This window comes from Physeter macrocephalus, chromosome 6 (genome assembly GCF_002837175.3).
Source record: "Physeter macrocephalus isolate SW-GA chromosome 6, ASM283717v5, whole genome shotgun sequence".
Lineage (NCBI taxonomy): Eukaryota > Metazoa > Chordata > Mammalia > Artiodactyla > Physeteridae > Physeter > Physeter macrocephalus.
Window position 1 is genome coordinate 38701790 of NC_041219.1, and position 27451 is coordinate 38729240.

General features: G+C 38.3%; 1 protein-coding gene across 9 annotated transcripts in view; it reads left to right on the forward strand.

Moving 5' to 3' along the window:
• Positions 1-27451, forward strand: part of POLR3B (RNA polymerase III subunit B) — a 115048-nt gene that overhangs the window by 20212 nt on the left and 67385 nt on the right. For all 9 annotated transcript variants that reach the window (XR_003680141.2, XR_008617575.1, XM_007100966.3 and 6 more), the window contains 3 exons: positions 7749-7871; positions 13050-13169; positions 18566-18700. Coding sequence is in view for 7 of the 9 variants with exons in the window: in XM_007100966.3 (XP_007101028.1) it covers positions 7749-7871; positions 13050-13169; positions 18566-18700 (378 nt within the window). In the remaining 2 variants the exon portion in view is untranslated. The remainder of the gene's footprint in view (positions 1-7748; positions 7872-13049; positions 13170-18565; positions 18701-27451) is intronic.

The window sequence follows — 27451 nt, forward strand, 5'->3', positions numbered from 1 at the left end:
GAGAGGCCCGCGTACTGCAGAAAAAAAAAAAAAAAAAAAAAAAAAAAGGAGTGATCTATTTTGTTTTTTTTTTTAATAGATACATGATAAAGAATTCCAAAAGTACAAAAGGGTATATAGTGATTAGTAAGCCTCCCACCCACCTGTACCTAACTGCAGTTATCCTACTAAAGGATACCACTGCTACTGGTTACTTGTGCATGTCTCTAGAGATAGTCAGTGCATATACAGCACATGGGTATGTAGTAGGTTTCTTTTCTGTTTTTTTTTACTTACATACATTGCACACTATTTTGCACTTAGCTTGTTTTCTTTTTTGTAACTTACATCTTGGAGATAGGGTTATATTAGTTCATACAGAGCTACCATGTTCTTTTTTTTTTTAAATAAATAAATAAATTCATGTATGTATGTATGGCTGTGTTGGGTCTTTGTTGCTGCGCACGGGCTTTCTCTAGTTGTGGTGAACGGGGTCACTCTTCATTGCCATGCGCAGGCTTCTCATTGTGGTGGCTTCTCTTGTTGCAGAGCACGGGCTCTAGGCATGCGGGCTTCAGTAGTGCCACAACTACTTGTTGCAGAGCATGGGCTCTAGGCACATGGGCTCAGTAGTTGTGGCTCGTGGGCTCTATAGCACAGGCTCAGTAGTTGTGGCGGACAGCCTTAGTTGCTCCATGGCATGTGAGATCTTCCCGGACCAGGGCTCAAACCCATGTCCCCTGCATTGGCAGGAGGATTCTTAACCACTGTGCCACCAGGGAAGCCCTACCATGTTCTTTTTAACAAAGGGTTCCATTTATGGGTGTACCATAATTTATTTAACCATTCCCTTATCAGTGGACATATACAGCTCTTGCTATTACAGAGCTGCTGTAATATTTTATACAGGGCAAGGATATCTGTAGGCTAAGTTCCTAGCAGTGGAATTTTCTAGGTCAGAGAGTATGGACCAAGTTTTTTGTTCTTTTTTATGGACTTCAGGATTCTGGTGAATTTCTTCATAAACACGAATCTTTAAAGCTGATTTATCTTGTTTGTGAATTGTTGACTTAGAACCCCAAAGACATTTTCCTATAGAAATAATGTTTAAATGGTAAAGTCTTCTCAGATAATTCTCAGATAATAGTGGCCCATTTAGCCTGCTCTGCAACTTAAATATTATACATATTCTATGAATGGTTATTTGTAGTATTAGTCATTAATCAAACAGAAAAATAGTCAGCATTATGTGATACAGTTGATGCTCAGTAATTGCAGATTCTATATTTGGCAATTCTCCTACTTGCTAAAACTTATTTGTAACCCCCAAATCATCACGTGTGGTGATTTTACAGTTATTCACAGACACATGCAGGCACAGAGCAGCGAAAAATTCGAGTCACCAAACTCGTACGTTCCCAGCTGAGATCAAACATGGGGGTATCCTACCTTCTCATTTCAGCTCTCGTACTACAGACAGATGCCCTTTTTGCAGTCTATTTAGTGTCATGTGTTTCAAATTTTTGTGCTGTTTGTAAGCGATCTTGTTGTTTAAAATGGGCCCAGGCATGGTGCTGACGTGCTGTGTAGTGTTTCTAATCACAAAAAGCCTTCAGTGTGCCTTACGGGGGAAAATGTGTGTGTTAGATAAGCTTCATTCAGGAATGAGTTACGGTGCTGCTGAACACAATCACAGTGTTAATGAGTCAAAGATGATGTATATTAAATAAGGTGTCTTTAAACAGAACACGCCTAAAACAAGGTTCTGTATTGATCAGTTGAAGAAAATGTAACCAGAGGCTCACAAGAACCTAACTCTGTATTTCCCCTGGGAACAATGTTTCACTGTTCACTAATTCAGTGTTTGCAGCAACTTTGTAGAACATGAGGTATATGGGTATAAAATGAATCTTGACAACTAGGTTGATTGAAATAAAGAGCTCAGGTTATTTGAGGAATTACTGAAAGATACTGGGTAATTCAGATAATTTTAGAGGTTGATAAGCCGCCAGTTGTTCATAGGTATTGAATGGATATTGACAAGTCAGGTTCATTAACTCAGGGCACATCCATATTCTAAAAGCAATTACAAGAAGGAGGTTGTAGGAAATTTTTTAATGCTTAGTATAGCTTAATGTGCTTTTGATTTCTCTAAGTGAGAGGATGCCATTTATTTTCTTTTTAGGATGATGATGATGATCATAATAGCAGTACCATTATATCGGGGGGCAGAGAGAATTCTTAAATTTACTTTTTTATTACCTTTCTTCAAAGTTTATATATTTTGTAATTATAATTTTTGTAAAAGGCAAAGTAATTTTGTCTTTTTTTTATAGGGATCCCACAGTGCTCAGCGCAGTATCTTGTGTACATAGAGGGATTTAGTGGATAAAGAAAATTTTATCTATGTAAAATTACATCTCCAGCAGAGGGCGGTATGTTACCATGCATCAGAAGGACTTTTATGGATGGTTTCAATGCTTGAAGGTGCATTCCGGACTGCTTTCCTTAGACCAGAAATTATAAATTAATTATAGTGCAGATAATCTTATATCACTCATATGGAAAATGGATCACTAGACACATGCATGCCTTAAAACCAGAAAATCTTTATTAAATACTTTTTTTTTACTAGTTGACAAAAGTTTGATAAGACAGTTTCTTCTGTCAAATTTGTTTAACATTATGTTGTAAATGTATACATATATTTATAGCTGACTTATTAAATCCTTTTTAGAATGGGGCTATAAATTAACTGTGCATTTTTATGTAGCCAGTAGTTGAGATTTCAGACTTCTCCCTTTCTGATTATAAAATAGTCCTTGCATTGTAAAAATTCAGAAAGCCACCAAAAAGTATAAATACTTTTTTGGATATATTTTTTTCAAGACCTTTTTTCCTTTGCTTTTATAATATACACATTGATTTTATTTTATTTTTTTCATTTAACAATGAATTGTGACTAGCTTTCCTCATCTATTAATAAAATCCACATCATTATTTTTAGTAGGTATTGTATAGAATGTGTGTATGTGGTATAATCTATTAAGCAAATTCCTATAGTGTGACATTTACGTGTCATTTTTTTCCCCTAAGTTTTCACTCTTATACACAACTCTGGGGGTCCTTGTACATACATGTTTGTGCATGTTGCTGATTATTTTGTGAGACTTAATTCCTGGGCGTGGGATTATATATATTTTTAGAAACTTGGTGCATGTCATTAAATTTTTCTCCTGAAACATATTCATTACATTTTAATCAGTATATATGAATTAAAATAAATATTTATAAGTTTTCAGTTCAAATAAATTAATTAAATTCATTGGTCACACATAGTCACTTTTTTTGGTCTCCCACAATAGGGATGTTTTAATAACTTGTTTGATAACCACTATTGAGACTTTCCCATCTGGGAGGGAGCATAGAATATTGGTATCTTAGAATCAGACTGATCTAGGTTGATTTCCAGCCTCTCCACCTATTAGCTATGTGTCCTTGGGCAGATTTCCCAATCTTCCTGAGTCTTGGATAACTATATCTAGTTAGTTATCCAAGTGAGCATTTCACCTAAGGGGGCTGTTTGAAGAGCAAATGAGATAATATATATTTTGAACAGTAGACTGCGTAGAAAGACAATGCTATTTCTTTTAACTGAGTTCTTACACATTTAATGTCAGAAGCCCCGGAAAATAAAGTAGGATACGGGAAAAGTCACATCATTTCTCTTTTTGTGTTTTGTGTGGCCCTAACACAGACCTTGACAGTCATTAGGACTTGATGGTTGTTGATTGTAGCCAACAATTGGCTAAAAGTGACAGAAGCAGCAGGGTTTCCAGACTCCATGCTGAGTCTGAATATGACGGATAAAGCTTTTAAGGCCTAGATCAGCCTTATTAATGGACTTGAATCGCTACAGACGTTCTCCTGCCCAGGAATCTTCCCTACTCTACATTTGTATCCCTCAGTGTTCAACAGTTGCACTATGATGGCATCTGTAGTCTGAAAATTTTTATGGAAGAGAGGACAAATAATCAAGGGTGTTGGGCATTGTATTATATTGAAATTTTTGATCTTTAAAGAGAAAATATTACAAAGTTAAAGTGGGCCATCACAGTTCTTTTATTATCTGCTAGGACTGCTTTTGGTAATGATAGGTTGACTTCTGTCTACTTTAAAGAAAAATTAGTGATTTCTGAATGTTAGATATTTTAACAACTTACCCGTTTCCCTTCTTCACGTAATATATTTCAACATGTCACCGTTAGCTTACATATCATTCTCTTCTGCTCATTAGTATTCTTCTTTCTGTCTCTAAAAATCACACTTTTAGTCACACTTAGTGGATATCCAAGGAGAAGACTTCCTGCCACTTTTTAAAGAGCACCTCCCCTTATTTTTGTTCTTATTGCTGATTGCCAGACTGGGTGACCTTCTGCTGAAACGTATTATCTCTGCTGTTTTTTCATAAGGTTATTGAGTAGCATTCACTTTTGACTTATTAGTTAGGTGAAATGATTTCAGATTATCTGGAGTACAAAGAGTTCCATATAAAGCTAGTTTTCAGATGTCTGAATTATGTCTGTAAAGCAAAATGGTTGGGCATTTTGCTGTCATTTCCATAGCAGTATGTCATTTATTTGTAGCTGTGACTTCCAAAGGCTAAATAGTCATAAAGTCAGTTCCATCTTTGGAGCTGGAGCACAGTTGATGATAACCTGACTGAGTTATCACCCTGTATTTCAGTGATCTGTTATGGGAAGAGTTTAGGCCTTTTAGAGCAAAGCTTTGCCACTGATCATTCTTTCTGCACATATGGTGTCATTTACCGTGTGCTTGGCATATCTTTGCTTCATAACTTAGAAATATTTGGTAGGCCTAAGTAGTCTGTTTAGATTCACGTTAGGCCACTCGAGAGTTTTGTGCAATTATAAAATTACTGCCTAGATCAGCATGAGGACAACTTGAAGTGGCAATCCATATGTCAAATAAGGAAGGACTTTTTCATTATTAAACACCAAGAGAGGCAATCAAGTATATAGTCTTTTTTACTTAGAGATTACTGAACTAAACAGTATTAAGGTAATATAGGTGGCATCCAGATGATTTAGATGTTAACTTGCCTAAAGAAAGGGGGCTCAACCAGAAATCCACTGCCATTTCAACTCTAGGATTCTATTTATGTTTTAGTGAGAGTGTTTATGTTTTTCCTGCTGCTTGGTTTGCCATCTGTCCTGTATAGCAGCGGTCCCCAACCTTTTTGGCACCAGGGACCAGTTTCGTGGAAGACAGTTTTTCCATGGATGGGGCAGCAGGGGGGATGGTCCAGGCGGTAATGGGAGCGATGGGGAGCGGCAGATGAAGCTTCGCTCGCTCGCCTGCCACTCACCTCCTGCTGTGCGGCTCGGTTCCTAACAGGCCAAGACCGGTACCGGTCCACAGCCCAGGAGTTGGGGACCCCTGCTGAATAGGTCTCTTTTTAGTGTTCAGGCTTTCCTCTGAGAAGGGAGGTGCATTAGTTACAAAGTTTCACGTCAGAGGTTTTAGAGAAGGTGACTGCAAACTGTTGCCTTAGTATTGTTTTTTTTTAAAAAATGTTTTGGTTCCATTGAAACCCATATAACATTATTTTGAGAGATTGACAAGTAAAAATTAACCTGTATTCTATTTAGCTTTTCACAGAGAAATATTCTCATCTGATGTTGCTGCGTGGCTGCTTGGCAGACCAAGGAGGAAGTGCAGATGGTTCTACATATACGCCATCACCATTGGAGTAGATGCAACTCAGTGTGTTTGGTCAAAGGATAATCCAGTTTTTTGTTTTTTGTTTTCATTTGTTTAAAAATTAGAACTGATAATTTTTTAGAATTGCTTTCTTCTTTAATCCATGAAAGACTAAATGTCTTAATGAATTTGTGTAATTTTTGGAGTCGGTGTCTAGTGTCCATTTGAATAAGTGCTTCATATCAGAGATTAAAAAAACATGAAAATTAACATATAAAAAAGAGATCTGTATCCTTAGAACTTCTTTATTTGTTCACTAAACAAAACTTTTTTTGAACCAAACAAGTTATACACTTAAAATATATTTTTTTAAGTTTAGTAGATTTAATTCCCAAAGTTGGTCTATTAGTTACCTGTGCTGAATAACAAATTACAGCAGAGTCTCTATTGGTGAGGGGTTAGGGCATTGCTTGGCTGAGTGCTTCTGGCTCAGGGTCTTTCATGAGTCGAGGTGTCAGCCAGGGCTACAGTGGTCTGAAGGCCGGATTGGAGCTGGAGGGTGGCTCACCCTCAGGGTGAGAGCCTTTGCTCCTCACCACTGGACCTTCCATGGATGCTTGAGTGTCTCCATGACATGGCCGCTGGCTGCCACAAGGGAGCCAGCAGGAAGCGGCAGTGCCTTCCATGACCAAGGCTCCATAGTCATGCAGTCGTTTCCACCTTTTCTGTATAAATGAGTCATTAAGTTTAGCCCACACTCAAGGGGAGGAGAATTAGTCTTTACCTTTTGAAGAGAGTGTCAGAGAATTCATGAATGTTTTCAAAACCATCACAGTTGGCCTGAAAGGGACATAGCATCTATTTAACTGCCCCCAAAAGCTTCAAAACTTTCAATAAGCGTGCATCTGATCCTAAGGTATCCAAATCGAATTTTAAGATACAGACTACCAAAATTCAAATGTAGGGTTGTAGGATGTTGAGCTGGAAGGGGCCTGGTTGTGCCCTGTCGTGACAAATGAAGAAACTGGGGTGGAGGAGGTGACGTGTGATAGGGGCTGTCAGGCCGGTTGTTGACATTCTCTCTTGGCTTTGGAGAGGTTCCCTTTCCGTTGTACTCAGGTTCATGTTCTCCATGTTCTGCATCGGACTCAAAATTCCTTTTTCCTCTCTCTCTCTTGTGTGTGGAGAACTGAGAACTAGATCATTGAAGTTTAACTAGACAAGTACCCCTGGTTCTCTTTTCTCTGTGTAGCTAAAGGAAGAATTTTAACGCAAACATAACTTTCCCCTTCACTCCTCTGCCAAGAGAGGTTTAGTGAGATTATGCTGTATATCTTGATACGGCAGAATGCCAAGCAAATGTGTGAAGGAGTAAGCCTTAGTACCATATGGAATCTACAAAGACCTGCGTTGCCGGCTGCCACCTTGAAACGCTTAAAGATAAGTGGGTTTCTTAAACCTAAGTGTGTTCTTGGTTTTATAAAAATCTCTTTAAAAACCTGCATAAAGTAGAGCTTGATATCTCTAGAATAGTGAAGTAAAACATCCGTTAAGAAAAATTCCTTTAGCCTGAAGGTGCATGATTTGACAGTTCTCAGAGAAATTAATCTTGTGGCAAAACTAATTGGGGTTCTGTTTATTTTCAGCCATATGCATATTTTCTGATTTACTGCTCTTTGCCTGTTTTGTCTTGTTTTGTTTTGTTTTTTGTTCAGTTTGCCTTTGTAACTGTGACCAGTGTCTCCACTGTACCTCCCTACTTCCTTTCTCATGATGAAAATCATAGGATACTTTAAATTATAGAAGACAGTACACATACAAAAAGTGCTTGAGAATGTTTGTTTTCCTCTTCCTAATCAAGATTTCTGTTTCAGGTTCTTCTGCAGCTTGGGCTGTGGCTGCCAATGCCAGATGGCACCGTTTCTGAGAAAAGAGCTAGCTTTTGCTTAGAAGTAATACCCACAAACAATGCCAAATTAGCATAAGCAAATGTCAGTGAGTTAACACAAAGCCAACACTCATTCTATCTTTTCTTTCCTTCCTAGGCCATGGGCGTTGAGAGTGACCAGGAAATTGTGCAGATGATTGGAACAGAGGAGCACGTGATGGCTGCATTTGGGCCCAGTTTGGAAGAGTGCCAGAAAGCTCAGATTTTCACACAGATGCAGGTGTGTCTTTTCATGTTGTCCTTTGCTATGAAAGGGAATTGGAGATTTAATGCTGCTCATTGATAAGGCATCAGATGCAGTGACTTCTAAGGGTATACGTTTGGGGAGGATGTTGGGGAGATGGGAGGAGTGGTAGAGAAGCTTCTTTGACTCATTATTTGAGGGATTGGAGGAAGGAGTTTGCCTAGACAAATTATCAGCCTTTGGTGTGTAACTTAGAAGCGGGGAGACCAAGAGGCTTTTGTTCTGATAGAATAGCAAGTACTCTTCTTTTCCTTATTTGCCTGAGTGATACAAGTTTTTAAACTACAGCAACTCTAGTGTAGAAGGTTTTTTTTTTTTTCCTGTGTTTCTCTTTAATATTCCTTTTTATTCCCTACTTCCAGTTGCTTTCAGCATCCAGTTGTATGTGGTCTGTATCCCTTTTCCTGAATTCGCAGTGTGTCCAGCAAGAAACACCCAGGTTTAGAACCCCTTTACCACTACAGAGCCTTCGTTGACCTGCCTTGGGCACTACCAGTTGGAACCTGTGGATTGTAGGACAAGACTCAAAGATGAAGTTAGGGAACTGTATATATGCTAAACATAATCAAAATAATTGCACTTCCCTTCCAATGTGACAGGGAGCCCTAATTGCCATACTTAGGATTTTTAGTTATACATTTGTAAAGTGCTTGCCTAAGTGTAAATCAGTAGTGACATTCCTCATAGTCATCCTGGGAGGTAGGAATTCCTTACTGTAGAAGCACAGTGGACAATTCTTATATATCCATACATATATTGTCTGTTCTGTGGGTTGTTTACAAGGTACAAATTCCATGCTGCTTTTTTCTTGTCACCCAGGATGTTATTAGAGATAGCATCTTATATCTGTTAGTATGTGTTCTGAAAAGTCAAACCAGTCTTGATATTTTTCATAGACTGAGCCAAACATTTAGGAAGGTTGATTGTCGTATGTAAGTACATATAATTCAAAAGCACAGATCAGTAGGGATTATTCTTATCACTGCCTTCTTTTTCTGTAGTTAATTAACAGTCAACTCTAGTTATCAGGCAGGCAGCATCAGGAGAAGTTGTTTGGATTTAGGAGATTCTAATTTTGCTCTTCATTGAAAGTGAAATATTTAGTGAATATGCATTTTTGTTATAAACTGAAATTACATTGTCCAGGGGCTCCAAGAACGTGAAGAGAAAACGTTAAGAAACACCGAGGAATTGGCTCAATTTTGGAAGATGCACTCTATGCTTTAAAGCTGTATAATGCCTTGGAAGAATGATTTACCTTAATGCTACCCCTGTGGATTCAGTGAGATCCATTATTCATTTATTACAAACATCATCATTGTTGGTCAGATAACCTTTTCACTGTAAAGCTATTTGAGCAGGGGCTAAACAGTGGGTTGGAAAATCATTCATTTATTTCTCTTAAATAGGTACTGACAAAATTTTAGCTAACGGAACTAGAAAAGTTCAGTTAAAAGATGAGGAGAATGTGCAGTTATTTAACTTAAGAAAGACAGATGTTCCTAACGTGAGAAAGACAAACAGGAAGTAGAAGTTTGAGATGGCTTGTTCTCTGTATGCTGGATTAAAGCAAAGATTAATTATTTGCAACTGATGAAAGGTTACAGAGGCACAGGTAATCCAAAATGGTTGATAAATTGAACATATGAGTTAGGGTAACATGAAAATTTTGTGTTATTCTAATCGAAAATGTAGGAAGTACACTTTATCTTATGTAATAGAACTTTTGACGACATGGCACTTTAGTGGATTGCTTAAAATCTGTGTTTTGTTTTGTCTCTAATGCTTCCGTTTTCAGTGATTCCTCCACTTCTGCTCACAAAGCCTTTTTGCTGTTATATTGGTCATGGATGTTTTACATTTTCATTGCCAGGGGCTCTGATAAATAGAGAAGAAATTAGTTATTACCTTTTTGGGAGGATAGGATGCACTAGAGGTGTCATCTTGGCCTGTTTATGAACAGATTGGGCTCTTACCCTAACCCTCACACTGTGACCCCCTGGCAACTTTATTAGGTATTCTAGGGAAGAGGTGACTTTCTGCTACATCAGAAAGAATACCAGGTTCCCCTGTGTTCCCATGTTTCTTCCTCAAAGAAGTGAAGAATCTTTAGCCTCCTTCCCAAGGGAACTAGAAGACCAAAATTTAATGAAGACAGCTCAGTTTAGGGAAAACTGAAGTGCCTATCTATTCGTGGTTCCCACCAACTGCTGACTTGCCTCAGTCAGTTACTTAGTTACTACTTACTGCTAGGTTATACAGCTTGTGTTTTAAAGGTCTTAGTTTATTTTACACTCTAAATGACCTTTTTTTTTTAACCAGGGAAGATTCCTAGATTTGATGTCCAGTCTTAACAGAGGAGTTCCATTTAGTTCTAGGCACTATTTTAGTCATTAGGAATCGAGGAAAAAGACGACATGTCATCTAGTAAGAGAGCCATACAGGTAAATAGACAATTAAAATATAGTGTGATCTGAACATGAATGGAAGTACTCAATTGTTTATACATAAGGAATTAAAGTAGCACAGAGAAAGGAGTGTGGTTAGGAAAGCCTTCAAAGAGGTAAGTGATACCTGATCTAGGTTTTGCAGCATGGAGAAGAAATTTCCCAGGCAGGTAACTGGGGACAGGAGTTCCAGGATCAAGAATCAGCCCTTTCTTCTAACTGAAAACCAGTTAAAAAAAAAAATGCCTTTGTTGCTTTTACAAAATAATAAGAACCACATTATCCTCTTCTTTTCAAACTTTTTTTTATGGAAAAATTTCAACATATACAAAGTATACGGAATAGTATTATGAACCCCATGTGCCTATTACCCAGCTTCAACAATTAAAAACACTTTGCCATTCTTGTTTCATCTAAATCTCTACCTCCTCCTTACCTATTACTTGATTAGTTTTTAATATTTCATTTTTTAGGTAAAATGTATATACACTGATAAGTACAAATCTTAACTGTATAATTTTTATAAGATATAGAATATTTCCATTACCTCAGAAAGTTCCCTCATGCCCTTCCTAGTTAGTTTTCACCTCTATTATCTTCTCCCCCCACTGATCTTATTTTTTCACCATAGATTAGTTTTGCCTGTTTTAGAATTTTATATATGGAATTATTCAGTGTAAACTTCTTGGTGTCCAGCTTTTTTTGTTGAGCGTATTGTCTTAGATTCAGCCAAGTTGTTCCTCTTTATGTCATTTATCCATGTGGTCTGTTCCTTTTTATTGTTTTTTTGTTTTCTGTGTGTTTTTTTGGTCTTTTTTTGTTTAATTTGGCCACAGTGTGCAGCTTGCAGGTTCTTAGTTCCCCGACTAGGGATTGAACCTGTGCCCCTGCAGTGAAAGCACAGAGTCCTAGCCACTGGACCACCAGGGAATTCCCATGTTCCTTTTTATTGCTGAGTAGTGTTCCATTGTATGAATATACCACAGTTTGTTATCTTTTCCTGTTGATGGATGTTTGGTTTGTTTCACTCTTTTCCTGTTATAAATAAAACTGCCATAAACGTTTGTGTACAAGTCTCTGCCTGAACAGTTTGGCATTTCTCTTGGATAAATATCTGGGCGTAGAATTGCTGGATCAAAAAGCCGTTGTGTATGTAACTTTTATAAAGTTGGAACTGCCAGATCTTTTTCCAAAGTGATGGTACCATTTTGCAGTCCCCCGAACTGGGTCTGAGAGTTCTGATTGCTTCACATCCTCACCAACATTCAGTGTTGTCAGTCTTTTTAACTTTAGCTATTCTAGTGGGTGTTTGGTGGTATCTCATTGTGGTTTTAATCATGCATTTTCCAGATGCCTAAGGATGTTGAACACTTTTTCATGTGCTTATCGACTTCCTTTGTGAGGTGTCTGTCCAAATCTTTCGCTCGTTTTCCTTATTGAGTTGCCTTTTTATTATTGAATTTCAGAGTCCTCTTTAAAAAATATTAAAAAAAAGATTAAAATTAAAAAATATGCATCATATATCCTGGATATAAATCCCTTGTCAGGTTTATGTATTGCAGGCATTTTCTCCCAGCCCATTACTTCCCTATTCATCATCTTTACTGTGATGAGCAGTTTTTAATTTTGATAAAATCTGATTATCAATAGGGTGTTTTTATTTGTTTTTTTATGGTTATTGATTTCCATTTAAAGAAATCTTTGCCTACCCCAAGAGCAGTAACATACTCTCCTATGTTTTATTCTGGAAGCATTACAGTTTTACTTTTTATGTTTATGTCTAAAATCCATCTTAAACTAATTTTCTGTTTGGTGTGAAATAAGGGTCAAGGTTAATTTTTTACTTTATGGATATTTAGTTGTTTTGACATCATTTATTGAAAAGACTTTCCTTTGCCCATTGAATTGCTTTGGCACTTTTGTCAAAAATCAATTGACCATAAAAGTGTGGTTTATTTCCACACTTGTTATTCCCTTCCATTGATCCGTTTGCCCTTACCCTCGCATCACACTGTCTTGATTACTATAGCTTTATAATTGAAATCACGTAATGTAAATCCTCTGACTTTTTCAGGATTGTTTCGGCTGTTCTTTTTCATTTCCAGATATATTCTGGAATCAATCAATTTTTGTTTTTTAAAAAGCCTGCCCGGAGTATAATTAGCAATTATGATATATCTCTTGGTCAGTTTGGAGAGAATTTTAACAGTAAGCCATCTTAACACTATTATATGTTCCAGTCCATGAAAATGGCATAACCCTCAATTTATTTAGGTTTTGTTTTCTTTCAGCAATGCTTTGTTGATTTCAGGATAGAGGTCATACATGGTGTAATTCCTTCTTGAGGGGAAAAACTACTACCCCAAAGTATTAACTATAGACTGTGGTGCTCTCTGGGAGGAAGATTGATGGCTGATACATCTATCTCCTCTGTATTTTCTAAATTTCCTACAATGATCATGTATCAATTTTATAGTAAGAAAACAAATTATAAAATAAAAAGGGAACCAGTATATTAAATAGCATGTAAATGCTACTTTGTCATTGATTTATGACAAATGTTGATTTTTGACTAGGACCAATTCAGCTTTCTCTATAACCAGGATCCTTGTCTGTTTTGCTTATAGTGTCATGTATGGGTAGTTTAACAAATTCTCTCTCATGATGTCATTCAAACATTATTATAAATATATTCTGTTTTTTACAGGCATTAAAATATATAGGGAACAAAGTAAGAAGGCAAAGGATGTGGGGAGGTGGACCAAAGAAAACCAAAATAGAAGAAGCAAGAGAGCTCCTGGCTTCTACCATTCTGACCCATGTACCAGTGAGTAACCCCTTTGCAACTGAATAATGATCATTGTGGGGTCCATGCACTTCTGTTAAAGAATTTTGAATACAAGTTTACATTAATTAAAGTATAGCTCATTAAGAAAAGAGAGAATCCTAAAGAGGACTCTCCAGTGGACTGCCCTGGAAATAATCTTCCATTATCAATAGTTTATTTGTACTTAGAGAATGTTAGCTGTATTGTATCATCATCATGTTTACTCTCTCTTGGTTCTTCTTTCAATCCAAAATTACAGTTTTTTTATATTCATGTATATAGTAGCACTGCTATTAGATTTCTCCTTTTGAAGGACAGGGATGGTGTCCTAGATATTTTTAAATACTTAAAACGAGCTTACAGTGCCTTGCCCATATGGATACTTTTTTAAAAATTGTGGTAAAATATACATAACATAAAATTTACCTTTTTAAAAAAAATTTTTTTAATTTATGTATTTATTTTTGGCTGTGTTGGGTCTTCGTTGCTGCGTGCAGGCTTCCTCTAGTTGTGGTGAGCGGGGGCTACTCTTCGTTGAGGTGCACGGGCTTCTCATTGCCGTGGCTTCTCTTGTGGAGCGTGAGCTCTAGGCACATGGGCTTCAGCAGTTGTGGCACGTGGGCTCAGTAGTTGTGGCTCATGGGCTCTAGAGCACAGGCTCAGTAGTTATGGCACACAGGCTGGGATCGTCCCGGACCAGGGCTCAAACCCATGTCCCCTGCGTTACGAGGTGGATTCTTAACCACTGAGCCACCAGGGAAGTCCCAAAAATTTACCATTTTTATATGTACATTTCTGAGGCATTAGGTACATTCTCAATGTTATGGTACCATCACTACCATAGATACTTATTAAAATATTGGATGGGCTTATCTCCTAGACCTTGAATTTTAGAGTTCACATTGTCCAGCCTCCTTCACTTACAGTGAAGATGCTCAGGTCTGGAAAAGCTAGATGATTTACCTTGTCATCCAGCTGGTTAGTTGTCAGAGAGAGAGCGAGCTAGAATCCCACCTTCTGACCCTTAATATTTATTTTTTTAAATTAACTTATTGTTAAACAGAGATCAGCCATGTTGGCAAGAATCGTTCTTCCCCCACTCCCATTTAATATATATGCTACTCTTTCTAAGTTATAAAATTATTTGTTAGTCAGACTATCTTGTTAACCAAATAGTCTGGTTTTTGATGAATTAGCATGTGTATTATGCACAATGATCTAATTCAGGGATTGCAGACTCTACATTCAGGGGCTGATTATAAATAAAGGAAAGTTGAAGGAACTGCAGAAGTGAACAGTGACCACCTAAACTGAATCTTAATGATTGTTTTCTTATTTTGAAACACCTTGTTAGCCAAATAATATGGGTCTTTGATTCTGCCCTTTGGCTGCCACTCATTTATGTTTATCCTTGATCTAATTCAAAGAATTAGAAAACTCTTAATGTTAAAGCTGTGTCTGAACTGAATTTTAGGTGATTAGAAAAACAGTTTAAAACTCAAAATAGCAAAAATGAGTAGTGGAAACAAGGGCTATAGAGCCAGAGAGATAAGGGTTCAAACTGGGTTTCTTAACTTCCTAGCTGATTTACTTTGGGCAAATCTTAACTTTTCTAAGCTACAGTTTTCTCATCTGAACAATGAAACTAATACGATTGTGCCAATTCAGTGATAGGGTGCACATAAAGCTCCATGGTTTGCTGGCTCCCAGACATGGCCATCATGTCTCCATTGGGGCCTCACTTAGCTTTGTACAACAGCTGAGGAGACCTTTTGGTTAAAGAGCCTTACCTGATAGAATGCTGGCTGTACCGAAATTTATTTATGTAAATTGATAAAGCTGAACATTGGTACTTTTGTGTGGTTGCAGTGGGCCTAAGCTACCGTTTTTATAGTTTTGTTAGGGCTTCCCTGGTGGCGCAGTGGTTAAGAATCCACCTCGTGGGCTTCCCTGGTGGCGCAGTGGTTGAGAGTCCGCCTGCCGATGCAGGGGACACTGGTTCGTGCCCCGGTCTGGGAGGATCCCACATGCCGCGGAGCGGCTGGGCCCTTGAGCCATGGCCGCTGAGCCTGCACGTCCGGAGCCTGTGCTCTGCAGCGGGAGAGGCCACAACAGTGAGAGGACCGTGTACCACAAAAAAAAAAAGAATCCACCTCGTAACACAGGGGACACGGGTTCGAGCCCTGGTCCGGGAAAATCCCACATGCCATGGAGCAACTAAGCCCGTGAGACACAACTGCTGAGCCTGCGTGCTACAACTACTGAAGCCCGCGTGCCTAGAGGCTGTGCTCCGCAGCAGGAGAAGCCACCACGATGAGAAGCCTGCGCACTGCAATGAAGAGTAGCCTCTGCTCGCCGCAACTAGAGAAAGCCCGCATGCAACAACGAAGACCCAATGCAGCCAAAAATAAATAAATAAATTTAAAAATAAAAGAAGTTTTGTTATATATGATCCAGTGAGGAGTAAAGTCAGAATAGATAAACCAAGAAAAGACCTTCATTTTCCAGAATGGTTTAGGACAATATTTACCTAAGAATACTGTTAGAGGTGATTTTAGATGATATAAGGACATTTTTCTTTAAATAATTATGTACTTATTAGAAAAAATACAACTAGCACATTAAATCCATTTCTGTGGTGTTTAGGATTTTATGGTATTATAGTATAGATGAAGCTTACTTAAAAATGAGTTGTTTAGGGCTTCCCTGTTGGTGCAGTGGTTGAGAATACGCCTGCCGATGCAGGGGACACGGGTTCGCGCCCCGGTCCGGGAGGATCCCACATGCCGCGGAGCGGCTGGGCCCGTGAGCCATGGCCGCTGAGCCTGCGCGTCCGGAGCCTGTGCTCCGCAACGGGAGAGGCCACAGCAGTGAGAGGCCTGCGTACCACCAAAAAAAAAAAAAAAAGAGTTGTTTAAAGTTGACTAAAAATATTAAATAATTAGTACTTTAAGTGTTACAGAGATATGACAGTAATCATGATAGTGATACTTGAATTACTAAAATGTAGAAAGCACTGGTTCAGATGTATCCACATAGAGGGAGAGAGATGGGCAGGATGCTCAGCAGTCCCTGCACTTGTACTTGAGGCTTTGGCTCCGAAGCCCAGCCTGTCAGTTCCTTGGAAGTGAAAGTTTTTCAGACTACGTAGTAGAGTCAGCATCACCTGGGAACTTGCCAGAAGTTCTTGGACTCTACCATAGACATACTGAGTCAGACACTCTGGGAGTGGGGCCCAGCAATCTGTTCTAACAGGCCCTGCAGTAATTATGATGCACACTAAAATTTGGGAACCGCTGCTCTAAGGGTTTCCCCAAGATGCCTAAGACCTCTTTTTCCTCCAAGATAATATTAAAAGGACTCCAGAGTTTTGGCGATAACAATTCTGTTTCAGTGTTCCAAGCTCATTTGGTAAGTCTTTTTTCTTTCCCTCTTTCAGATAGTTCACAAAGGGATAACGGAACTATTGGCATTCTACCAAAAAGTGATGTCAGCTACTAGATTAAAGGATTCCTACTCTCCTTATCAGTAGGAAAAATGGGCTCAGTATTAACTTATTTTTTCAATTTAGACCTAAGGTTTATTTTTCAGCATATAGTAGTTTAAAAAGGGGGGAACAGCAAAATGAGTTAATGTTCAAGTGCCTTTTAAAGTGCAGTGGGGCATCTGCTGTAAATATCCATATTTATTTCTACTTATAAATGTCTTGGGAGAGTCTCCCACTATTTATGCAAAATAAACACGTGATACGGACTTTGTTAAAAGTTGAAAATTTGGTTCATGAAAATTTGCTTCATTTTTTTCATTAACAAAAATAGTAAATACAACTAGAAGAGTTACATGTTCAATGTAACTCACCACATTAAAATCAGAAAAAAAAAATAAATTAGATGTATCTGAACGGAGGACCAAACAGTTTGTAAATAGCAACTGGGAATGTAAATTACCGACAGCTACTCAAAGACTGGGTTCTTCTGCTCAGTGTTGTGGTAATTGGTATAGGGTTGTAGGGGTTTTTGTTTGTTTGTTTGAGGATGGACCAGAGATTTTTCTTTTTGAAGATCTAGATTTATTCCAGCCTTTCTTATTGATGTAATTGTTTTGTGAGTAAAAGATGACAAAATAGCTTTTAGGGCTGCTTTTTCTCTTACCACATTCCAAAATTAACACATTTCTTTTAACACATTCTAAAGTTCTCAGTAATAGAAAGGGGGTAAATTGACCTAATGAAGACGTGAAACTTCCTTTGAAGGAGAATGGACTTTTGGAAACATACACAGAATTTCTAACATCCTATATTATTTAGTGTAATTCCTTAGCAACAACAGAAAAATGTGTGAAGGAGACCGGTTGCTGTTTTTTAATCTGTCATAGTGATAAACTTAATAGGATATCATTGGGGTCTTACTCAGTGATTAAGGAAAGTAAAACAGAAATTTTATAATATGAATTTTCTATAGACAAGCCTATAAAATGTTCCTTAGAATTGGCAGAAGCTTAGTCCGTAGTCTCAGAACTCATCGTTTAGGTTGTAGAGAAAGAATTTACCTAGTTACCTAAGGTTTTTGTCTCCCCAAACAAACCAGTGCAATGATTTAACCAGTTCTGATTTAACTTACTGATTGGGCCAGATTTGTTTATGTAGATTTCAGTTGTAGAAGAGAAGATTGAATAGAACATTTGCAGCAAATTTATTCATCAGTCTGTTGATTCATTCCATAGATATTTGGTGAGTCCTGACAATATACCATTCCTGTTATTTATTGCTGCATAACAAACATTTCCAAAATTTTATGGCTTAAGATAACTGTTTATTGCTCTCTCTCATTGGTTCTCTGGTTTGACTGGGCTCAGTGGTGGGGAAGGAAGTTCTCACTTTGGGTCTCATGAAGTTGCAGACAGATAGCAGCTGAGGTTGGAGTCATCCAAAGGCTCGACTGGGGTGGATATCCAAGATGCGTCTTCACTCATATCTCTGGCTCCTCATTGCTTTTCCATGTGGCCCTTTTCTCCCCAACAGAGTGTCCTAGACTTCTCACATGGTACTTCAGGACTTTAAGAAAAAGGAAGCGGAAACTTTTAGTTTACAGGCCAACCCAAAGCGGGTGATGGACTCCACTTCTTAATGAAGGAATGGCATAAAACATATAGGGAGGGAAAGACTTGATGGTGGTCATCTTTGAAGAAAAGATACCACAGGTATTGAGTACAAAGATGAAAAGTCATCATCTCAGCTCTCAGGAAGTTTATAGACTAGTTGAATTTCTTTGAATAGGGAGAATCAAAACAATTCATTATGTTCTTATTTAAATATGATAACATTGACTGTTTTCTTGAGGCACCTTAAATTTTAATGTGCGTTGTCTCAAAAATTTTCTCTGATTTCTGAATTACAGGTTAAAGAATTCAATTTCCGAGCCAAATGTATCTATACTGCAGTGATGGTGCGAAGAGTAATTCTGGCCCAAGGAGATAATAAAGTTGACGACAGAGATTATTATGGTAACAAGCGATTGGAGTTGGCAGGACAGGTGATTTAATTATTTTATGTCAGGAATCTTATTTTATTTTCCTCAATAAAAATTAATTTAGTGTTCATTTTAGATAGGAGGAAGAGATGGTTGAATGGAATATAGGTTTTGTATATTTGGAGTATAAACATTCACACATAACTTACTATCTCTTTGACTTAACAATTGCTATGAAAACTCTTAGTTCTTTAAATATGTTAATAGTGTTACCTATATTATATCTTTTTTTGAGATGTTTACCCTCATTCTGTTTAACGTAGGACGTGATGTATGGCTTTAAGTAATATCATTTATTCAGTTAACAAATATTTATTAAACTCCTATCGTGTGCCAGGCATAGTTCTAGAAACTGGTATACAGGGAAAATAAGACAGACAAAGGTCCCTTTTCTCTTAGTCCATATAGTCTAGTGAGAGAGCTAGACAATAAACAAGTAAACAATCCCCTAACGTTTTTGGTGATGTAGTAGAAGTAGGTTAGTGAGGACATCTTTTATCTCATTTTCAGTCTTAGCCTGATAAATTTTATCTTATTTTGAGAGTATGTATCCCCTTCAACTGGGTAACAGGTGTCTAAAACTTTGAAACTTCATGTTTCAGCATTTAAATCAGAAATTCCCTTTAAATCAAACGGCTAGAATATAGACCTAGCTGCTTTTGATATTTTCTCTGTTTTGTTTATTTATTTATTTATTTATTTATTTATTTATTTATTTGGTTGGTTGGTTGGTTGCGCTGGGTCTCAGTTGTGGTGGGTCTTGGTTGTGGCAGGCAGGCTCCTTAGCTGTGGCTCCAGGGCTCTTTAGTTGCAGTTTGCCAGCTCCTTAGTTGCAGCACGTGAGCTCCTTGTTTGCAGCAGGCGGGCTCCTTACTTGTGGCATGCAAACTCTTAGTTGCAGCATGCGTGTGGGATCTAATTCCTTGACCAGGGATTGAACCCAGGCCCTCTGCATTGGGAGTGCAGAGTCTTATCCACTGTGCCACCAGGGAAGTCCCTATCTTTGGTTTTAAAGAAGTGCCTTGGTGTGGTGGTCTCTGTTAATATCCTACTTAGGGTTCACTAAGTTCTTAAGTCTGTAAATTTATGTCTAACCAAATTTGAGACATTTTTAGTCTTTATTTCTTCAAATATCTTTTTTGTACTATTCTCTCTTCTCCTTCTGACTCAGATTATATTGTTAGACCCTTTGGTATTAAGGCTCTGTTGATTTTTTTTCAATTTTACTTTCTTCTTCAGATTGGTTAATTTCTATTGATCTATTTTCAGGTTCCCTTACTTTTTCTTATGTTGTCTCTAATATGCTATTACACTCATCCAGTTAATTTTTTAGTTTAGATATTGTATTTTTCAGTTGTAGAAATTTCATTTGGGTATTTTTTCTCTACTGAGATTTCTTGTTTGTTTATTCATCACAACCATATTTTCATTTACACCCTTGAACTTTAACAGCTATTTTAGAATCCTGGTATAATTCCAACATATCAATCATCTCCGGATCAATCTCTTGATTAAATTTTCTCTTGAGTATGGGTCATGTTCTCCTTTTTCTTCATGTGTGTAACAATCTTGGATTGTATCCTGATGGACATTGTGGATGACGAATGGTAGAGACTCGGGATTCTGTTTTATTCCTCTGAAGAGTGTTTGTTTTTTGTTTGTTTTAAGGCATTTAACTTGGCTGTAAACCTCTGAATCCTGTCTCCTTGCAGCAAACAGCTGAAACATTCTGTATAGTTCTTTCAACCATAGCTGGGCTGTAAGATGTTCCTTCCCCCATTCTTGTGGTTATTTGTCTTACCAATTTAAGCAAGTATTTTTAATTTTTAAAGAACAATGTTATGATTAAAAAATAATGTAACAGTAAACATTATAAAACAGATATTAAAATAAAACTAATAATACACAGTAAAAATGTTTTTTAAACAACATATTAGCACAGTAAAAAGACTTTCAGGGCTTCCCTGGTGGCGCAGTGGTTGAGAGTCCGCCTGCTGATGCAGGGGACACGGGTTCGTGCCCCGGTCCGGGAAGATCCCACATGCCGCAGAGCGGCTGGGCTGAAGCATGGCCGCCGAGCCTGCGCGTCCGGAGCCTGTGCCCCGCAACGGAAGAGGCCACAACAGTGAGAGGCCCACGTACCGCAAAAAAAAAAAAAGACTTTCAAACAATTACAAGGAAGTTTACAGTGAAAATGAGTCTTTCTCCCACTCTGACCCCCCCACCCTTTCACCTGATCCAGTTCTCAGTTCCTCCCCCCAGTAATGGTCACTTTTCTCTTTGTCTCCTCTATCCTTCCAGAGATACCCTATGCATATAGAAATATCTTTATTAACTGGATTTTTAAAGTTTTACTGTTGGAAGCTCATGGCTTGTGGACATTCAGGCCTGTGTGAATTTATGCTAAGTTTTCTGGCCTCCTTTGGGGTCCTTTGTCAAGGGCAAGTTTGGAGTCAGGCTTTGCAGTTTTAGAAGAAATCACATAAAGGAACATTTTGTCCTTATTAGTATGAAATGTATATTCAAAGCAGTATGTCTGCTTACTTAGTGGGGATTTAATCATTAAATGTGTGTGTTGCCACAGAAATTGACATATGCCTGCTTTTGTGTGTGTGCTTTTTAGTTATGAAAATTTTCGTGCATACAGGACTATATATAACACGTATGTGTGTTTGTGTATTAAGACTCAATAAAGCAAATATTCACATGTCCCAACTCAAGAGTGAACACAGCATTAGTATGTTTGAATCTTTTTATGTGCTTTCTCTGATTCTCACCTGCCCCTCCCATCTGTCTGTTCTGGAGGCTCTGGCCAGGTGCCTGCCTTTTTACGTGGTGCAAAGCCATCCCAACACATTCCTGAGTATTTACTGTGAGACTGGGTGAAGCACAGGTCCATTTCCCAGGAGCATCCCTCAGCAGGCCTGAGCTTCAGATGTGAGTTTCAAGATTTTTAAAGCATGAAGTCTTACTCAGAATCCCAATATTGAAACAGATAAAAGTTGAGCCTCTCTGGTTGAGGTGGGCTGTAAGGGCTTGTTTCTCTGCCTGTTTGCCCTTCCCCCAAAACTCCTCTGTGAAGTTCATAAACACAGTCTTACTGCTCTACAGAACCAGGTGTAGACTCTTTTTTTTGGCCGCGAGGCATGTGGGATCTTAGCTCCCCGACCAGTGATCGATCCCACACCCCCTGCCCTGGACGGTGAAGTCTTAACCACTGGACCACCAGGGAAGTCCCCAGGTGTAGACTCTTTAGCAGGCTTGTCAGGGTCCTTGATGATCTTGCCCCTGTGCACCTTTCCAGCCTCACCTCATGCTAAGGCGAGCCACTCCTTCCGAAACACAGTGTGATGCTCTTTCATCCTTTGAGTTATGTCTTCTGCCTAAGTTGCCCCTCCCTTATCTCCCCTTCTCCTTCCCCATCATGAAGCGCTCCTACGCATTCATCATGCTTTGAGTCACCCTCTTTGAAACCACCTGTGAACCCCAGGAGTAGTTAGTAGCTCGGTCGTTTAGGTCTTTATTTGCATGCTGAATTACTGTACAATTCTCTACCTGCTCGCTTCTTTCCCCCTTTAGACTGTAAACTCATTGAGGGCAGGAACCACTTACATTCCTATTCATCTCTCTGTCCTCAGATAAAGTACTAGACACCAGAGATACAATAATGAATGAGACTTGATGGGGCACCTGCTCTCAACAGTGTACATTTTGGTAGAGGAGACAAACAAGGAACAAGTAAACAGTAAATAAATGTGATATTAGATGGTCGTAAGTGTTTAAGGCAAACCAAAAACAGACTAACTAGTATTAGAGTGTTGGGATGTTGGTTGGGGGAAGGGGTGTTACTTTATTCTGGATGGTCAGGAAAGACCTCTTTGAAAAAGTGATATATTTTAAGCTGAGCCCTCAGACATTTCAGCTGAGACCTGAGTGAAGAGAAGCCAGTCTCACGCAACCTCAGGAACTGCCTTCCATCAAGAGACCCGCACAAGCAACATACATCCCCAGGCAGCGCCTGTATTGGAGGAACTGGAAGAGGACCATTGTGGCTGGAGTGTGAGGTTTAGGGGTGGTGAGAGAGGACATTGTAGAACTAGCATCGTAGGCCGTGGCAAGAGTTTTGGATTTAATTTCGCATGCAGTGGAAAACCACGAGAGAGTTATAATCGGGGAAGTGACACCATCTGATTTTCAGTTTAAGAGATCTGATTTGGAGATGAACAGACCAGGAATGGACCAGTTAGGAGACTATGCAGTATCCCAGATGACAGTGATGGTGGCTGGAATGATAACAGCAGATATTAATTACCACATCTAAAATGTAAAAAACTGGAATTGAAAAATTAGAGCAGTTTTAGGTTTTGAGAAAAAATTAATGCCTGGAATACTTGGGAAGTTCTGTTTGGTTCATGGCTAATGCCAACAGGTGGGTTTTTGGCCACCTTCAGATTGACCACTGTTCAGGGGATTGCGCGAATCCCCACCACCAACAATCCCAATTTTTACAGTTTTTTATTTGGAAAAGAAATCATGCTGTTAAATGAGTCCTTTAAAAACAATGTTGGGTGTTTGGAGGACTAAGGAATGGAGTTGAGAGGGGAGAGGAGAGACTATCCTGTTGCTTAAAAAATTAGAATTAAAAAGAGGGTTCCCATGTGCAAGAAAACATTGCTTTATAAACAATGTAAAGGCATAAAAGACATTGTGTTGGCAAAACTGTGTAAAAACAATATCTGCTAATTTCACACCCCGTGGGATGAGGGAGTATAAATGTGCTTCAGCTTTAGATAACAGAGCTGTATCCACTGGCCAAGCGGGTTCACAGAGCTTTCCCTTAGTCTCACTGCCACCAGAGGGCTGGCCGGCCAGCCGCCAATAGAGGTGTTAGCAAAACCTACCGATTTCAGGCTTAATCTTTTCACCTACCTTTTCTTTTTCAGTAATGTGTTCATTATTTGCTGAGCATTACTCTATTCTTCGTCTGCAAATTTTTTTGTTTCTAATGCAGCTTGCTTTGTATGGGTGAGATATGGAACGGCACCAAAATCCGGCACCCTGGAAAGCCAGGGATTTCCACCCTGTGACAAAAGAATGCCGTCTTGACTTCAGAGATTGTCTAATCCCAGCTGTTCTGATAATGTAATTAAGGCTGCCTAATGTCTTTAATTTTGCAACCAGCTTGTGTGAAAAGGAGAATTTGGCACTCTGAAGGCTTAAACGCTAAATAGCAATCTCAAGACGCCTAATTAGAATTCTCTGACATTAAGCTAATTGGTGAAACTGTATTTCAGCAGCTTAACTTCTTTATTAATTTTTTTAGCATTTTCATTGAAAATCAATTGATGAGCTGTCAGCATTTTTTCTTAAATATAATTTGCTCTTTAGTGCTCCTGTCTTAGGCAGGCTGAAAGGCCTCATGCTAGCAATGAAAGGTATTGAATATTATCACCAGCATTCCATCCCTTTTAATCATTTTACTCTTGACCTAAATAATGTGGCTTATTGTGTGACTTGGCCTTGTAGCTTCTCACTGCTCTGTGAACTGGAGAACGTTATTTCTCTTACGTTGAAATTTTAAGCGTGGAGAAATTTATTAATGAGGCATTAGTTTTGTTGAATGTGCTCTTACATTTTACTTGTTTAGTACCGGGGCATTTCCTTGTGCTTGAATCAGGGGGCTACAACAAATTCAGCTAGGATCCAAAAAAACTTTGTCATAATTTGAGACACAAAAGTCTAAGTGTAAGGAACTAATTAAAATAGAGCTGAGCTTTTGTGGTTTAGGTTAAGGGCATTTGCTTCTGTTCAGGATGCTTATTGAAGTTCCTTTTGCCAGTTTACACAGGAAGTTGCTGAAATGGGCTTCTCCATCCCTCTCCTCCCCCGCACCTGCTTCCATTCCCATATTCTTTCTTCCGTGAAGGAAACTGCTGGGTCTGAGTGGAAGATAGGATTAAGCTCTCAGAGGAGGAAGTTTTCTTTTTAGAACACTTCTGACATGGTAAATCAAGTTCAGGATCCTGGCTTTCCCATCTGCAAAGTTGATTTTAGTAGAAAAGTGGAAGGACTTGTCTACCTTAAGGGAGAAGAGTGTAAAGTAACGTTCCACTTAGGAAATGCTTTCTTCAGCAGTGGCTGGAGGAGACTCATTGGTTTTAATGTCTTCATTTTGAGTCAGAAAACTAGCAGTGGGTTATAAGCATTCAAGAATAGTGTGAAATTTGGAAAATCTTTAGCTTACAAGATTTCACTGAACTTCAGGATTCCTGTTTAACTGTATAATGGGTGCATATATAATGTCCCCCAATATTACATTACTGTTTGGTTAGGTAGCTTAGATTACAAATATATCCTACTTTTTTCTTCCTCTATAAAGGAAAAAAAAACAAATATAATTAATTTTGCAGGGGAATTTAAGTCGTTGTAATAATATATTTGATTATTGAAGAAGTATGCCTGCTATTTATTTGTCATAAGCCACTTATTTAGTTTTGCGAACTGTATATAAATGGTGTTCTGGTTATGTCTTTCTGCATTGCATGGCTTAAGACAATCACCATTTTGTTGTTTCTCACAATTTTGTGGGTCAGGAATTCAGGCAGGATTCGGCTGTGTGATTCTTCTCTTTCACATGGAGCTTGGTTGGTAGTTGTTCTGCCAGAGGTGGTGGGGTGTCTGGAAGGCTAGGCTCAGCTCGGTCTTGACCATTCCAGTGCTGTGGCATCAGAGTGGCTCAGGACTCCAAGTGAGTTTCACATGCACAAGAGAATCTGCATGGCCTTAATGACCTGGTCTTAAAAGTCACAGCTTCACTTACTTTACTTTATTGAAAAAAGCAGTCACAACCCACACCTGATTTGGGGCAGTAGGGGACGTGGGCCACACCTTTCAATGTGTAGTTCAAGGGTCAGCCAGAGAGTTGGGCAAAGTTTATATACATAATCCTGGAGTTTTCTCCCAAGATGAAGTTGGTAGTGGATTTGAGGATGTTGATTTTATTTGTGGTTCTCTCCTTTCTGTGAATTTCCTCTCACTTTCCAGCTACCATGGTGGCTCAGATCTTTTCCCTCTGGTCCTTCAATCCAGTAAAACTGTGGGTCTCTCTCCGAGTTTTAGCTTCCAGTGTAGCTTGGACCCTTTTTGTTAATGTATCCTACCCTTAGTTGAAAAGCCTTAAAAACGGAAATGCACTTTCGATAAGTGTCAACTTTCCTCCAGTTTCTGCCTGCTTTTACTCTCCAGTGCCTCCAAATAGTTTCAATATTTTGTCCAGCGTTTATAATTTATATGAGCAGATGAATCCATCTGATAGGAGCTACTCCATCAATTCTGGAGACAGAACCATCCTAGTCTATTTTTATGACTTCCTATTCCATCCCATTGATTTGTTTTCCATGGTTACTATGGTTTAATATCAGTTATTATATAATTTTTAACATAAAAAGTATAAATAAAAATGTCACAGATATGTAAGTTATGAAGGGGACAAATAAAATCAACACCCTCAAATCCACTACCAACTTAAGTAATTCTTAATAATTGACCATTAATTACCATTTCATTTACTTACATATTTCTTCCTTACTCTGTCTTCTCTTTTCCCCACTATCCTGAATTTGAATACTTATTATTTTCTTTTTTATTGCATCATTTATTTTAAAATTTTGAAACAGTTTATTACAATATAAGTTTCATTTTTTTTTACTGAAGTTGATTTACAGTGTTGTGTTGCAGGTGTACAGCAGAGTGATTCAGTTATATATATGTTTGTATGTTTGTATGTATGTAGATTTATATTCTTTTTCAGATTCTTTTCCATTATAGGTTATTACAAGATACTGAATATAGTTCCTTGTGCTATACAGTAGGTCCTTGTTGTTTATCTGTTTTATATATAGTAGTGTGTATCTGTTAATCCTACGCTTCTAATTTATCCTTTCCCCCCTACCCTTTTCCTTCTTGGTTACCATAAGTTTGTTTTCTATGTCTGTGAGTCTATTTCTGTTTTGTAAATAAGTTCACTTATATCAGTTTTTAGATTCCACATATAAGTGATATCATAAGATATTTATCTTTCTCTGTCTGACTTCACTTAGTATGATAATCACTGGGTCCAACCATGTTGCTTCGAATGGCATTATTTCATTCTTTTTTATGGCTGAGTAATATTCCATTGTATATATCTACCACATCTTCTTTATCCATTTATCTGTCAATGGACATTTAGGTTGCTTCCATTCTTGGCTATTGTAAATAGTGCAGCAATGAACACTGGGGTGCATGTATCTTTTCAAATTATAGTTTTCTCAGGATATAGGCCCAGGAGTGGGATTGCTGGATCATATGGTAAGTCTATTTTTAGTTTTTTAAGGAACCTCCATACTGTTCTCCATAGTGGCTCTACAAATTTACATTCCCACCAACAGTGTGGGAGGGTTCCCTTTTCTCCACACCCTCTCCAACATTTGTTATTTGTAGACTTTTTAATGATGGCCATTCTGACTGGTGTGATATGAGTTGTTTGTCTATTTTGGAAATTGATCTCTTGTTGGTCACATTGTTTGCCATATTTTCTCCCATTCTGTAGGTTGTCTTTTCATTTTGCTGATGGTCTCCTTTGCTGTGCAAAAGCTTTTAAATTTAACTAGGTTCAATTTATTTATTTATTTATTTATTTATTTTTTTATTTTTATTTTTTTGCGGTACACGGGCCTCTCACTGTTGTGGCCTCTCCCGTTGCGGAGCACAGGC